This window comes from Mustela nivalis (genome assembly GCF_964662115.1).
Source record: "Mustela nivalis genome assembly, chromosome: 8".
In the NCBI taxonomy this organism is placed as follows: Eukaryota; Metazoa; Chordata; class Mammalia; order Carnivora; family Mustelidae; genus Mustela; species Mustela nivalis.
The window spans coordinates 139,974,353-139,990,004 of record NC_139027.1 but is presented as its reverse complement, the minus strand read 5'-3'; the positions used below and the strand labels follow the sequence as shown (position 1 = coordinate 139,990,004).

General features: G+C 51.6%; 1 protein-coding gene across 20 annotated transcripts in view; it reads right to left on the bottom strand.

The window, feature by feature from the left end:
• The window catches only part of ZNF831 (zinc finger protein 831), an 81,340-nt gene extending 65,694 nt beyond the window's left edge, over positions 1–15,646 (bottom strand). For 15 of the 20 annotated variants that reach the window (XR_014314718.1, XR_014314719.1, XR_014314720.1 and 12 more), the window contains exons 1-3: positions 10,409–15,646; positions 8,135–8,249; positions 487–4,212 (exon numbers count right to left, since the gene is read on the bottom strand). Coding sequence is in view for 11 of the 20 variants with exons in the window: in XM_082742959.1 (XP_082599085.1) it covers positions 487–4,176 (3,690 nt within the window). In the remaining 9 variants the exon portion in view is untranslated. Of the gene's footprint in view, positions 1–486; positions 4,213–7,155; positions 8,250–10,408 lie in introns of all 20 variants that reach the window. The other 5 variants (XR_014314724.1, XR_014314725.1, XM_082742967.1 and 2 more) reach the window with 2 other exon arrangements.
• Between the last annotated feature and the right edge of the window lie 6 nt (positions 15,647–15,652).

Sequence of the window (15,652 nt, the reverse complement as noted above, 5' to 3'; positions counted from 1 at the left end):
ATGTGGGGCTTGAACTCACAACCTGAGCTCAAGGGTCCCATGCTCTACCACCTGAGCCAGCCAGGCACCTCAATAATTCTCTCCTTTTAAGAGATGGTGTTCTACCTGCAGTGTATCTCTCAGTAACAATTTCCAGCTTATAATCCTGGGCAGTGTTTCATTTCACTCTTCGCTGCTGTTACCAGGATGCTCAGAGTTAAATTTAATGTCTAATGATGAAAAGTATCTCATCTTGGATCTCGGTACAAGAATTCTCTCATTTGAAATGCGTCTTTTCATTATTTTGTTTTGTGTTACATTTTTGGCCTTTATCCCACCCTGCCATGAACGTGGCAGCCCCACCTTCCCTCAGGAGCAGGCTGAGAAGACCGTATCACAAAGAGCAGGTGTTCCCAGGGTGGCTTCATGCCTCCTCTCCATCATTCGAGTTCTGTGTGCCAAGCACATTCCCCCAGCCCTGGGCCCCCAGGCAAAGGAGGATGTTACCTTTGACGTCTGGACCTGCCCTCCTTCTCCCAGGCCTGTCTTCATCCGTCCTCCCACTGTCCTGCTCACGGGCCGGGTGTCTGGACCCTTGGCCTGGGTGCTGCCACCAAGGAAGTGCAAAGCCAAGTACACAGAAGCAGCCTTTTCCTTCTGCTCTGTGGGCAGAGGCAGGCTTCGGCTCAAGCAACACCATGTGAGTCGGGGCTCGGCCCTCAATGACGGGAAAGGGCCGTGGGCCCTGAAACTCCACTGGGTCTCTGAGTGGGTACACGAAGCCAGCTCTGGCCAGCTGGGGGGTGTGGAGGCCGCGAGGAAGGAGCAGCAGGAACTGAGCCCAGCCAGGGGTCCTGAAGGAGGGTCTCCCGGGACATTCTCTGTAGGTCCCCCCAACTCCCTGAGTGCGCAGGGACTCGGGACACCCCCAGATGGCCTGGCACCCACTGCGGTGCTGCCCATGCAGAGGTGACGGGTGTCAGGGGGCCCACTCTGCCGAGTGGCACACACTGGGGTGGGCAGAAAGGAGGCGGTCTCCCTGGGGGTGCCGGCGGATGAGCCAGGGGACTGGCCCCCTGCGGGGGTGCCAGTGTCCAAGTCTCCTTTCTCCTCTCCCTGTTCCCCTTTTCTCCTGCCCCAGGGCCTAGAGCAGTCGGGGTCCTCCTTGAAGCTGTGTGCCCCACTGGTGGCCATGACTGAAGTTGGGCGGGAAGGCAGGCGGGTCCCCAGCCCTGACCCAACAAAGGACACCAGTTCCTCAGGCCGCCTGCTCCTGCACGCGGGGTCCTGGCCTTCTCCCAGCCTCGCGGTGACAGAAGGTGGTGGGCAGGTCTCTCCCTGAGGCAACTTGAGGAGGTACTTGGGAGGGAAGGCAGTGTCTGCCAGAGCAGTGAGGACACCAGGTGCCGCGTGGGAATGATGCCCAAGGGACGTGGCTACAGGACACGGCAAGATCTCTTCCCCCAGCTCCGCCTGCCTCTGGGCCACAGAAGGAGTAGCAGAAGCGGCGCCAGAAAGCTCCAAGGGCCTACCTGGCTGCCCAGCCCTGGCCCTCGCCATGCCATCAGCACTCTCACATAGCTCCCCTGGCTTATCCCCAGGGTCCCTGTCCTGGTTCTGAGTCGGTGGGGAGGCGGCCTGCATGGGGCCACCCGGGGCCTCTCTTTCTGTTCCCAGAGGCTCTGAATGCTCCTGGCAGCTCAGCTTCTCCACCTTCAGCTTCTTCCTCTCTGAGGGGAGCTTGTCCTCTGAGGGCTGGGGTTCCCCAGAGCTACCACTGGGCCGCCTCGGCACAGTTTGGGTCCACTGACAGGGCTCCTTCTTGTCCCCACCACGAAGGGTGCCTCCTTCCAGCTTAGGGTCTGGCAAAACCAGCTTGGGAGTCTCTCTATCACCTCCCCTGAGGGGACCAGGTACTGGGGGCAGCTGACACCCCAGCTCCAGCCTCCTGCTTGGAGAAAGGAGGGGGCTCTTGCTGCCTGAACAGGAGGCTTCTGTGCAGCGGACGGTGGGAGGAGACATGGCCCTGTTCACCCGAGGCTGGTCACTGCTTCCCGCTTGGGCTACCATCGCCCTCTGCTTGGGGGGTTCCATCACTAAGAAGCCCTCCGGGGCCAGTGGATTTTGGCAAGGCCCTGGTCTGGCCCCCGCAGATGTCTCTCCATGACCAGGGCTCCTCCCGTCCTGGGATGGTACTGTGCCCTCTTTCCCTGCTACCTCTTCCTGGAGCGGAAGGTCCAGCTCTGTCCCACTACCCACGGTCATCTCCCTGGCCTTCTTGCCTCCATGGCAGCTGGTTTTCATTTTCTGGTAGATTCTCTTGAACGTCTCATTCCCATACACCTGCCACTTGTCCTGGGAGAACATCTTCAGCTTCCTCTGGCTGCATTTCTTACTGGCTGCTCTGCCCTTGCTGGCTGCCCCCTCCCCAGCAGCAGCTCTGTTTCCATCCGGGTCCTCTGCAGGCACCAGGCTGTCTCCAGAAGGGGGACATGGCAGGTCCTCCACGGCAGCCTGTCTCACCAGGGCCCGGGGGTGGCCACTGGGGACATCCACCAGTCGGGAGGGGGCAGGCCTGGGGCTCAGAGGCTTCTGCCTCCAGGGGCAGGCATCCTGGTGGTCCGGGGGCTCCTGCCATGTCCTGGTGCCCTCGACAAAAGGCAGTGAGTTGCTCCTGGTGACGGGCACACAAGCCACAGTGGTGGAGAGCTGAGTGGGGACCGAGTGAAAGAAGAGCGGCCGCACCTTGTCTGGGGGGGTGAAAGCAGAATGGGCCGAGCTGAGGGCAGCAGGCTTCCTCCGGCCAGGCTGCAGCGCCCGGATGTCAAAGTGGAAGGAATCTTTGTAGGTGTAGGGCATGGGCAGGTCGATACTGCCTTGCTTGCACAGGACTGTCTTGCGGGGCCGCACGTTGTCCAGCTGGGAATCGTCCACCACAGCCTGATTGTGGGAGATGAGCCAGGAGATGCGCTCCTCTAGCTTCTTCTTCTCCAGCTGCAGGCCGGGCCCCCCAGACCCTAGTGCCCCCTCCCCCTCAGACTCAGCCCTATGCTCCAACAGGCCGCGCGGGGGGCTGCCAGGGGCCGGCGGCTGCTCTGCACTATCCGAGCGGGACAGGTAGCCCGAGTCAGTGCTCTCACACTTCCGCAGCCGGCCCTCTGAGGCCTTAGTGTCCCAGGGCTTCTCTGAAGACGTGGCCGCCTGCTGCTGCTGTAGGGAGCACATCCGGCCGGCGGTCGGGGACGTCTGCTCTGGCAGCTTCCACCTTGGTTGGGAGCCAGGCAGGGCGAGCCCAGGGGAGGCTGTGTGGGCAGAGATCACAGGGGTCTCTCTGTCAGCAAATGTGGACCCTGGACAGGGAACAGCTTCCAACTTCAGACCCAGGGTCTTGGCAACAGAAGACAGGCGCATGGCAGGCACCGGGCAGTGCCCAGCACCCTGGGTGCCTGGAGAAAGGGGTCTCTCGGATTGGGCCCCATCACCCACTCTCTGGCTGCTGCCGTCCCCCAGGCCTTCTGCTCCGGAGCTCTCTCCAGCCTTGTCCCCCTCCTCCAGGAGGCTGCCCCCACCTCCGTCAGACTCTGAGGACAGTCGAGAGTGGTTGAGGTGGGTCTGGGTGCGTCTGTGCTTATACAGGTTGCTCTGGGTCTTAAAGGCAATGCCACAGGTGGCACACGGAAAGGGCCTCTCACCCGTGTGGGACCGGATGTGCTTCTCCAAAACACTGGGCTTCAGGCAATCCCGGCCACAGTGTGGGCAAAGGTACTTGCCGGCATTCCGTACCTTGCCCGGGCTCCCCAGCGTGGGCCCCAGTCCTGGCGACAGGACAGGCAGAGTGCCCACGATGTTCACGGTGAGAGCCGGGCACACGAGTGCCGGCTTCCCCACCTGGGCAGGGCCAGGTCCTTCAGGCCGCAGCAGGGGGCTGAGAAGAAAGGGTGCACCGCCCCCATCCAAGCTGCGTGTGGCTAGGGGGGCACGTGGCTGGAGGCCCCCCGGAGGCACTGTGTGGTACAATGGGAGGGGCAAGGCCTTCAGGAACACTGTAGGGGCCAGACCCTGCTCCGGGGGCAGAATGACAGGACTCAGGGTCAGGTGAGGTGAGACCTGCCCACCGGGGGCTCCTGCATGTCCAGGAGCCGTCGCTGGCTGGTCCCTGGCAGGCGAGGCAGGGGAAGTGAGTCCTGGCACCTCCATCCTGCGTCATCTGGGTGGTTCAGGATGCCTGGCGACCTGCGGGCAACAACCACACTTTACCGCGGGCACCTCTCTTCTCTCATCATGTAGTAAACCCTTCCCGGCCCCCATCTGGCATTTTATCACCCCACTGGAGCCTGGTAACAATCCCCCCACAGAAGGGGTTATCCTCACATTATTAAAGGAGAGACAGAGGCTCAGAGAGAATTGACATGCAGCTAATACACAGCAAAGCAGGGTCTGGACCCAGGTCTGTCTGAATCCTGCCTCTTCTTCCACATGCCTTACAGGAACTCTTGACCCTTGCCCTCTACACACTGTAGGCTTGCTACTGTCATCCCCCAACACCCAGCACAATGGTCTGTGCAGAGGGGACACTTAGAAAGTGTGCTGCCTTCATGAAAAAGAAAAGTCGTGTAGCCTAGCAAGGTCCTCAATGTGATTCCATGCTGGGACTCGGTTTCCATATCTGTAAAATGGGCAATCAGCACCTTCCTAGGACCTTTTCACTCGGAGTTCTTAGCTTCTGCTGTTGGATGAAGGCAATAAGGAAGAAAACTGACCTGAAGGGAAGCCTAACAGATTCAGCATTCTTTAGTATACACACATCCCAATCTTGCACAGGTCATGCTTATACTGAAAATTATGTACTATTTACCTGAAATCCACATGTAATGGCAGCCTGTATTTTATCTGGTTAACCCACTAGGACAAGGAGCACTTCCTGAAACTCAGGATCACACTTGGGTCTCTGCTCAATGGTGGGGCTTCCAAAACCCCTCCAGAGCCAACTGGGACACAACCAATTCCCTCCCAGCCAGAGGGAAGAGCTGGACAATGTGAGGCAAAGCAGCAAGAGAGACCTAGCCATGTTCCTCAAACCATGGGAGGGAAAGACAAATACAACAGCAAGAGACAGGACAGGCCCATGGTTGCAGGAATGGGGGTCTCCAGGTGCTTCCTGCTCAGATACCCATTCCCTAAGAGCCCATAAGCACGCTCTGACTGTCCCCCAGCTCAGCTCCTTCAGAAAACCAACACATACAGCAGCTTTTTACTGCAAGCTGGGTAAGGTAGGAGTAATGGCAGGAGGGAACCAGCTCCTATTGGTTCATACCAGCTCACGCTGGCTCATGAGAGCTGATTTTCCAGAATTTTGCAAGCCACTTGTTAAACATAGCCATAATTAAGAGTTTAATTATATAAACTTATAAGTTATATTAAAAACAAAAGTATACAACTGGATATTCACATGCAAAAGAATGAAGTTGAAATCCCTATCTCACTTCATATACAAAAATTAACTCAAAATTGATCAAAGACCTAAATGTAAGAGCTAAAAGTACAAAACTCTTAGAAGAAAATATAGAAGTAAATCTTCACGACCTTGGGTTTGTTAATGAATTCTTAGATATGACATCAAAAGCACAAGCAATTTTAAAAAATTTTTTACATCGAAAACTAATGACATACTGTAAGATGACTAACATAATAAAAATAATTTTTTAAAAAGTAGAAAGAAAATATAACCAAAGGTTACAATGTTAAATGTGTACCTCTGAAGTGAAATTTTTATATTGAAAGCCTAAAAAATTAAAATAAAAACCTGGCACTGTTAACACATTTAAATGTATCTTTAAGAAAAATAACTATATAAATAGCATTTTGTGTGATTTTATACTAACTTTTTAAATCTAATTTTATACCAACTTTTATTTTTTTGAAGATTTTATTTATTTATTTATTTACTTACTTACTTACTTATTTATTATTTGACAGACAAGAGAAGGGAGAGCGGCAGGCAGAGGGAGAAGCAGACTCCCCACCGAGGAAGGAGCCTGATACGGGGCTGGATCCCAGGACCCTGGGATCATAACCTGAGCTGAAGGTACTGGCACAACACGAATGTACCTGAATGCTGCCAAGATGTCCACTTTAAAAGAGTTAAAATGTTGAGTTTGATGCTATGTGAATTTTACCTCAATAACAAAGGTTCTAAATACTCAGAGCTCATCACTTGCTAATTATTCTATTTCATCTTCCCATTACCGGTGCTCTGGGGGCCCTTGATGCTGACCGCGTCGGCATGATGGGAATGCCATGTGATGGTGCGGCACTCCGCATCCCAATATCGTCCTGACTTCGGGTTCAGTGATGGCACACTCAGAGCCTGGGACTGGCCACGGTGGGGGGTATCACATCACAGAAATCAGCAAATGCCACAAGCCAGTCCTTTTTTAATCCTGAAACCAGCTCTCCCAGGCTCTGTCCCTCACAGATCTAACCAACATTATGGATCTCATGCCGCCATGCCGCCTGCCTCAAAACATTGGACGGGTTATAATTTTTTAAGGGAAGATTTAAAGACAAAAATATTTAGAGATCAGAAGAGAGTACTGGAATTCCTCAGAACTGACTGACATCGAGGAAAGACAACGACTTATCCCAAAGCACTGTGTCCTACTAGCTAAAGAATTTCGAGATGCTTTCCAGAAGAGCCATCGGACTGAGTTCCTGTCCCTGCTCACTGCTGGTGGAAACCCCTCAGATCCAGATCCCTCCTCTCTGAGAGCAGGTCACTTGGGCAGAGCTACAGGGAGCCCTCCTGACACAGTCTGTGGGAACACTGAGCATGGCACCAGACATGGAGCAAGCGCTCCACTTATTTGGGTTTCCAAAGTACACCGTGATATTTTGAACTACTCACTAGTGAATTCTCCCCCGCCCTCTCTTCTCTCCTACCCTGCTGCTTCCCCCATCAGTCTGCAGACCCCAGTTATTGTTTCTGGGAAGAGATGCTGTCTCATGCTGGGCTCCCCCAAAAATGATGTCATCACAAGGATTCTATTTGGGAGGTGATCCCAGAAAACACTCATAAGGGGGGGGAGAGAGATGAGAGGAGGGAAGCTACAAAGTGTGTGTCGTGGGGCAGGTAGAAATTGAGCCCGAGGGGGAATGATGAGAGACCACACAGAGCACGCCCACCCAGGAAAGGAGCGGTCATACGCCAAGAGCCCTCCTGAGAGCAGTGCGATGTTGGAGGTGCAGCCGGCCACGGGCACACAGCAGGCAGCTCTGGCGATCTCATCAGGCCCGAAGTGTTGCCCGAAGCCGGCTCCTACAAGTGCAGGGAGAGATGGGTAGGCCTCCCACTGGAGTTGCTACGGCAGAAACAGAGTAAAGTTTCCGGATTCCAGAGCCTAAAGCCCAAGGAGGAAAGCCATTTCCCAGTCCTCAGTTATGATGGTCCCTGAGGTGGGAGACAGCTGAAAGAGGAGAAGTGGCAGGCCAAGGAGGAGACCTGTCAGTTGGCTTCAGGGGGAGTTGGGTGGAAGGGTGACCTGGACCCCACTCGCTGGGGGAATCAGGTGAGGGGCCAGGACAGAGCAAAAACAGCCCACTGTGCACATCCAGGCAAGCAGGACTGAGGAAGCCTACAGGGCTCCCACGCCCCCAAGTGAATACCAGAGTCCCAGAGAAACTCCAGTTGGTCCTGGGGGTCTTGCTTGGGGAGCTAAGGACTGAGCACATGCCCCCTGAAATCAGCCCACCCTTGGGGGAAGGAGAAAAGCAGCCCAGAGTGCCTCAGGGAAGCAAGGGGCTTCAAAGCAGAAATTCCAGAAAGAGTGCTACATTTCTGACACACCTGCCATGATGATTATTTTGCTCTCCCTGAAGCCTGTTCTGTGATCACAGCAAAACCGACGCCCTTTAGGAGAAGCTGATCCCTGCCGGCAAGATAATGAGCCAACTAACACCTTCCTCCAGGGAGATGGTACTTTTCTCAGGGAAAAATCAAAGGGCCGCCACTAATTTTTCTCACTCTGAATCGAGGCAGTAGCAGGTCCTATTATCCCCACTGGCCTAATGGGGAAACTGAAGCACAAGGTGGAGAAGGCAGGCATGTCAGGCAAGGCTCGGGGAAGACCACGTGGTTGGCAAGACTCACTCGAGGCACCTCCTTGCCATCCTGAGGGTCCACGTGCGGAGAGCGTGAAGCACCCCTCGCCTCCTCCATTCTGCAGACCCGCACCTCCTCTGAGCTCCTAATACTCGTTGGGATGAGTGTGCAGCTTTACAGGCAGGTAAATGGAGAGGCATCAGAAAGTTATAGGAAAGTGACTATTTCCAAAGCTCCCTTTTTTTTTTTCTTTTTTTTCAAAAACAACCCATAAAGAGGCCTAGGGAAAGAAAGAGCATGGAAATGCCACAAAGAGGTTCTAAAAATGCATGTTTGCGGCCATGAAAGAGAAGGCTTTGGAGAAACGTACCCACGGTGTTAAACACATTGAACTTTTCAGGAAGAATCTGGTGCTGAGTCCACTGTTTTAGCTACAAGTTTCCCAAGCCACTGTCTGTCACCTGCTGTGCCGTGTGGGGACCTCTCAGACCCTTACTTCCTCCCCATCCTTGGGTAACTGGGGTTTGCTGCAATACTTACTTTTTTCTTTTTTTAAGTTTTTCTCTCTCGCTCCTTTTTTTTTTTTTTTTAAGTTTGTTTATTTATTTGAGTAATCTTTACACCCAATGTGGGGCTTGAACTCATGACCCTGAGATCAAGAGCTGCATGCTCTTCCAACTGAGCCAGCCAGGTGCCCCTGGAATATGGTCACTTTAAAAGGGAGCTGTGTGCACAAGAGTGTGAATGGGCTCGGTGCAACTAAACTGCACACTTAAAAACTGTTACAATGATAAACTGTATGTTGTGCGTATCTTACAACTTTCAAAACGTAGGAAAAAAAAAAAAGGTATGGGATGGATGGGTTGCTGTATCATTACCCAATAAGCCAAAACCTTACACTCACACAAAAACCTGCCCAGGGACGTTTGTAGCAGCTTTCATCATTAATTGCTAAAACTTGGGAGCAACCAAAATGGCCTTCAGCAGGTGGATGGAGAAGCTGTGGTCCGTCCAGACAGCTCAGTATCACCCAGCACTAGAACCAAATGAGCCATGAAGCCGTGAGAAGGCCTGGAAGAACCTTCAGTGCATACGACTAAGTGGAAGAAGCATGGCTGAAAAGACTACATCCTGTATGATTCCTACTACATGACTTTCTGGAAAAGGCAAAACTAGGAGGTAATTCCAAGATGAGTGGCTGCAGGGTTTGATGGAAGGGAAGAAGGGATGAGCAGGTGGGACGCAGAGGATGCTCAGGGCAGTGAGCGATTCTGTCTAATACTGTCGTGGCAGACACGTGCCATTATACACTTGTCCAAACCCACACAATGCAGAACACCAAGAGGAATCCTAATGTCAACTCTGAACTTCAGTTAATAATTACGTATTAAGGGGCACCTGGGTGGCTCAGTCATTTGGCTCAGGTCATGATCTGAGGGTCCAGGGATCGAGCCCTGCACTGGGCTCTCGGCTCAGTGAGGAGCCTGCTTCCCCTTCTCCCTCTGCCTGCCTCTCTGCCTACTTGCGGTCTCTCTCTCTCTCTGTCAAATAAATAAATAAAAGCTTTAAAAAAATAAAAATAATGACGTATTAATACTGGCTCGTCAACTGTAACAACATCCCACACTAATGCAAGATGTTAAACACAGGCCAAAGCAGACGGAGGCTCGGGTGAGTGCTACCTGGGAGCTCTCCGTACCCTCCCTTCATTTCTCCATAAACCTAAAACCGTCCTTAAAAAACGAAGTCTATTAATTTTTAAAATTAAAAAAAATCAGAACAATGTTTTAAAAGACACATGAAAAGACGCTTATCCTTAAAGTCAAGAACCGCAAGGTGTATATATATGATGCCCTGTTTTGCCTATCAGAGTAAATTAAAAGAATATATTCTTGTAATAATTGGAGGAAAAAAGAGATTATTTTTCCTTAGAACTATTATTAAAATATGTAACCGTCTTTTTAAACGTGTATCTGTGGGGACCTCAGATGATCTAGCACAACTGAGTGGTATGGTCCCCTGCTGTGGGGAATCATCTCCAATTTAAGATCTTGACCTGGGCCACCTTCAGCTAGACCCTCCAGATCAATCAGAGGCTCTTCCCTGTGCCTTCCCTCAGGGATAGCCATGGCTCCCTGGGCCTCTGGTGAAGACTGGCAGGTCAGAGCGGGAGGGCAGAGAGCCGGGACGGGGCTGGTTCCGAGGGAGCGCCTTCCCTCTGCTGAAAGCCCAACGTTCGTCAGGCAGCATCTCTGGTCAGCTATCCTTGGGGCCCACGGGCCCTGGTTGAAGACCCATCTCCCAGACTCAAATTTCAGTTCCGACACTTACCCCGCTGTGTGGCTGCAGCAAGTTCCTTTCTCTTTAGGCTTCTCATTCGTAAAATGGGGCTAAACAAGGAGGATGAGAGAGAGACTCCCCACAGGCTCGTAAGACAGCATAAGCACCAAAGGGGAACAATCTGCTGACAGTTACTGACATTTCTTTTTTCCTTTTCCAAGTTAATCACTTTCACTTTGGTCAGCCCGAGGCATCTAGCAGCCAAAAGAGAGGATTTCTACAGGCTGACAGCAGGCATAGCTGGGCCTTACCCAGTGCCTGCCATGTGTCGGTCAGCAGCCCCAGTGCCTTCCAGGGGCGAGTCACCCCGTACACACCAGGCTCCCGCTTCGGAAGGCACCACTGGGCTTCCAGGGGAGCGGGAGGCTGCAGGAAGGAGAGACTTGCCCAAGGGCAAGCTGCTGGGGAGCGCGCTCCCTCATGAAGAAGGGAGACGGACAGAGAAACCCGTAAGTAAGCTTCAGCTTCCCACTTGCACAATAGATTTCTGGTCAGACATTAATCTTGAGAGCAGATACTATTGTTGAGGGCAAAAGGTTTTTCCCAATTACTTTCTCTCTTCATTTGACGTTTTGAGTTCCAAGACAAGAGGACCTGCACCTGGAAGGAAGTGGTCCCTGTGTCTGTGTAAGGCAGAGGAGGACACAGAGGCATACACAGACAGGCAACGTGAAGACCATGCGGCCAGACAGAGACAGAGGGGTGCGGCCGCAAGCCAAGGGGCCCCTGGAGCCACCAGAAGAGGCAAAAGATGGGAAGGAGCCTCCCAAAAGCCTGCAGAGCAAGCCCCGCCCTGCCCACACCTGGATTTCAGACTTCCAACCTCCAGACCGTGGGAGACCACACCGAAATTGTTTCAAACCTCCCAGTGTTGCAGGGGGACTTGGTTATAGCAGCCCCAGGACACTCATGTGGGAAACAGAAGAAAATGTTCCAATTGCTGGCTCTGGAAGATGATGAAGGGGTCACGGGCCCAGAAGAGGAAGGGCAAGCAGGACAGGAGAAGGTGTAAGGCTGGGCAATCCCGGCTGCCCCCACTCTGCTGAAGCCCTCTGTAAGGAGATGGCCAGAGCCAGGCAAGGCTGGGCAGAGGGAGACCCCTGGGGCTAAGCCATCCGGAGCTGCCACAAGTCCTCCTAGAGGCTGAACAGGGTCTGGCTTGAGGCTCACATGGTGCTGGGAAGGGGGCTACGTGGTAGGAAGAAGAGCTCTGTTAACAAAACCCCAGAACAGGCCGAGTAGACCACCAGATGCCATCTTGGAGACGCTGTGGGTGAAGGAGCAGCCAAAGGATGTGAGATGAGGAGGCCCAGGACATTTCTTCTAGTTCACTCTGCAGAGAAGTTAGAGAGAGGGGCTTGGGAGGCAGGCTGCAAACCTCACTCCGCACTTATTCGTGCTGTGACCTCGAATGACCTGCACAACCTCCCTGTGACTCAGTTTCCTCACTATAAAATGGGGAAACAGTAATACTGTTATACAGTAATACCACCCCACAGGGTGGTGAGAGTTATGTGGCTTGGAAGTGTGCCTGGCCTAAAGTGCCAGCTCAAGAAAGTCAGTAAACACGTACTAACTTTCCTCTTGCCTCCTGCTAGCCAGGAACAGGGCCTTAGAGAAGAGCCACTTAGCCACAGGCAAAGGACAGGAGCGCTCTGCTCTATGTGTGTCCGAGCCGCAGAGTGAGTGCTCTTTCTCCGTGCCATGCAGTTCTCAGAATCATTACACTTAATGGCTGTATATTATTAAGCATTGGTCTGGACGGCCCGGCACATAGTAGGTATTCAATAAATAAACTGTTGAATGAGTGCAGCGCTAGAGAAGAGGATAAAGAAATGGCTTAGCTTGGATGGGGAGCTGTGGCAGATTCAGTGCCCCATCCAGTGACTGCCCACCCTCTCCCCTTAAGAAAGAAGTCAACCAGAATCAGGGCCGAATGAAAGCAGAGGACACTCCCAGGTCCCGTGTCCCCACAGAATCAGGAGTGAGGGGGAGGTGAGGCTCGTGCCCAGACACGCCAGTATAAAGAGAGTCCTCACCTGACACGAACCAAGCCATGCTGCCGCCGTCTCTCACCTCTCAGAACAAAGGTTCATACAGCGGAGAGGTTGAGCAACAGTAAAACTAATCATTTCAATCTCTTGGCAGTGCCCCTCGTCAACTCCACAAGCAAAGAGCAGGGTAAAAGAAGCGGACCTGAAGCCCGCCTGGTTCTCACTCCATGAGCACCTCACCGCTGAGCGCGACCGCGGCGCCGGCGGTATGTTTAACGCTCCATGCCCTGAATAGACAAGTCCCCGGCCGCACGGGGTGCTCAAACAAGGAAACAAGATAAGCTTTAACACCAAAGGAAAAACTGACCGAGTCTGAGGTACTGAGAAATACTGTTGGCAGGTTACAAAAACCGGCTCAATCCCTCACTCCTCACTGTTTCCACAGCCTTTGCAAGGGGTCTTTGCTGCTCTTCCCATTAAGATCCGGAGACGACTTCTCTACCCATCGACTCTGGGTAACAGAGTGGCATTTATGATCATGAGCTGGTTCCAAGCCTGGCACTCAAAACCCTCCATCTGCCTCCGCTCTGGTTCAGCCATGAGAACAAGCCCCAGTGAGCCGCCTGGGGGACAAGAGCCCACGTGGAGCCAAGACAAGGCTTCCCAGGGAGGCCGCCTCCGTCCGGCCAGGCCCCAACAGAGCTAGTTGCTGCCCACAGACACCTGAGTGATCCCAGCCAGGATAAGACCCACTCAAATGAGCCCGGCCTCAGATTCTGACCCACAGCATCATAAGCTCAGCAAACAGTTGTCATTTTAAGCCACTATGTTTGGGGATGTTTGTCAGGTAGCAAGAGCTAACTGAATAGTATGATAGCAACATGGTGCCCACCTGAGGAATTCTGAGGGTAATATTGACCAGCGGTGATTTTTGCCTTACCACATCCCTCACAGGCTGTGACTCCACAATAAGCCACTTTCCCTGGGATTCGCTGCTGGGACAGACAACTGCATCAGCGGTGAAAGGGGTCAGAACTAATTAGTTCCTCTGGCAGTGGCACAGTACTTTGTCTTCAAATATCGAAAGGTCTTGACATAGAGTTTCTTCAGTTTCCCTTTTCCCACCATTGGTCACCCTCCCAGGCCAACTGAGCTTTGATGATGGCCTCTGTGTCTGATCTTTGCTCTCTGTTTTTTCACCCACTTCTCTGAAGGGCCCCCACAGCTCATAAATTAGCATTTTAACCTACAGCAAGATTATCTTCCACTGGTTAAGGCAAGTACTCGCGTGCTTTTCGACATCCATTTGAGATCAACACTGGTTGTTGGAATGTAAAAGAAACAGCTAGGAGAGAGGCCACAGGACACAAAGGAGAGTTCTCCCTGGCTGAGAGAGCTGACAGCAGGGATATCCCACTCTCTTCGGCTTAGAAAATACTATATGTTCTGCCCCACTTGGTCTCATCAGCTGGACGTTGTGCCAAAATGATGGGGGTGTTCTCATTCACAAACTCGGTCTATTTAGTAAAATATTTCAAACAAAAAGCGGTAAACTCTATTAGCACTGCTCAGGATGACATCAAATAGAGGAGGCCAGCTTAGTTTTCACGTATTAAAAATTCATTTTTTGATCCATTCAAGTGTTTATGGAGCATTTACTCTGGGTCAGGTGCTATTTCATGTGTTGGCTTCCCTTATGATACAGCAGTACACAGAGAGCTGAGAGAATTTTTTTAAATAAATTATATAATGCATCAGAAAGTAAGTATTACAGAAAAAGGTAGAGCATGGTAAGGAAAGGTAGTAGTGAGGCGGGGGAAGAGGCAGGCAAGGAGGAAGGGCTACCATTTGAAATGGGATGGGTCAGCTAAGCCTCACCTAGAAGGTGATGTCTAAACAAACATAGGAAGCTACTGATGGGAGTGAGCCACAGGGGTATCTGGGGGAAGAGGGTTTCAGACAGCAGGAATAGCAGTACCACGGCACTGAGGTGGGAATGTGTTGGGCATGCTTGAGACACGATACCCTAAACGAAAAGGAAAATTCATTCACAGATACCAACCTGCCCAACTTTATTTTGTGATTTTCTCAGGGACAGTCCATTACCCTGGATCTTTGTTTCCTCAGCTGCCAAGCGGGAAGAAAAAAGTCTAGGTACAAAGTGACCTACAACTGTAGGTATAGACTGACCCTTCTCAGTTAAATGACAAGAGGCTTGTCCCTATCACCCCTGTCACTATTACTTTCCTCTAAGGCAGATGGAGAAAGCACAGCTTAGAGCTGTCTCATTGGCCAAGAGATGGGGAGAACTGTCCTCCAGGGCCACCTCCCTTTATCCACAGAACACGAGTTTGTTAGATGTCGTGCATCCCAACACCAGTTCTCTGTATCACGAGCCTGATGACACTGGAGGCTTATCATGACCCCCTGCAGCTCAGAACCCATAAAATAAATGGTACATTAACACAATTCATGATCACCTGGCAGGCTATAAATAGATTTGTGTGTTTATGGTATGAAACATAATTCAGAATATGGTATTGGAGATAGTTACTGTTTTCTATAATTATATTAATTAGGCAGGAAAACTGCGAACAGATGTAGTGCTGAATTCAAAGCAGAATAGGAAAGAGGGTTCCAAATGTTGATCAGATTCAGAAGATTACAAGAGTTAACCCCTACCTATTCAACTGGCCACTATATAGGCAGGCATTCTCTGTACATACACACCTTGTGTGCACTGCGTGCAATGCACAACTACATGCAATGCACAGATCCACCTTACAGGGGGCTGTGGGCTCTACTCATTAAAGGCACAAAGATGATCTCTGGCTGACAGGCAATGGTATTCCTCAAACTTCTCCATCTTTTGGCAATTCCAGCCTGCACCAAACTTTTTCAATTAAGCTACAATTTACATATGGTACTATTTACCTTTTAGTATACGGCTTTATGAATTGTGATAAGTAGATACAGCTGTGTAGCCACCAACAGAACGGAGATACAGAATACATCCTCCTCCTCCCAATTACCCCACATCTCTTCTGATCAGACCCTTCCCTTCCCCTAGCCTGGCAACCACAGATCTATTTCTGGCCCTATTGGTTTACCTTTTCCAGATGGGATAAAAATGGAATTTATATTTTTCTAGTAACTTTTCTAGTTGGACTTCTTTCACTCACCATAATGCCTCTGAGGTGCACCCAAGTGGTTGCATGTTTCATTAGTTCATCCTGGTTAT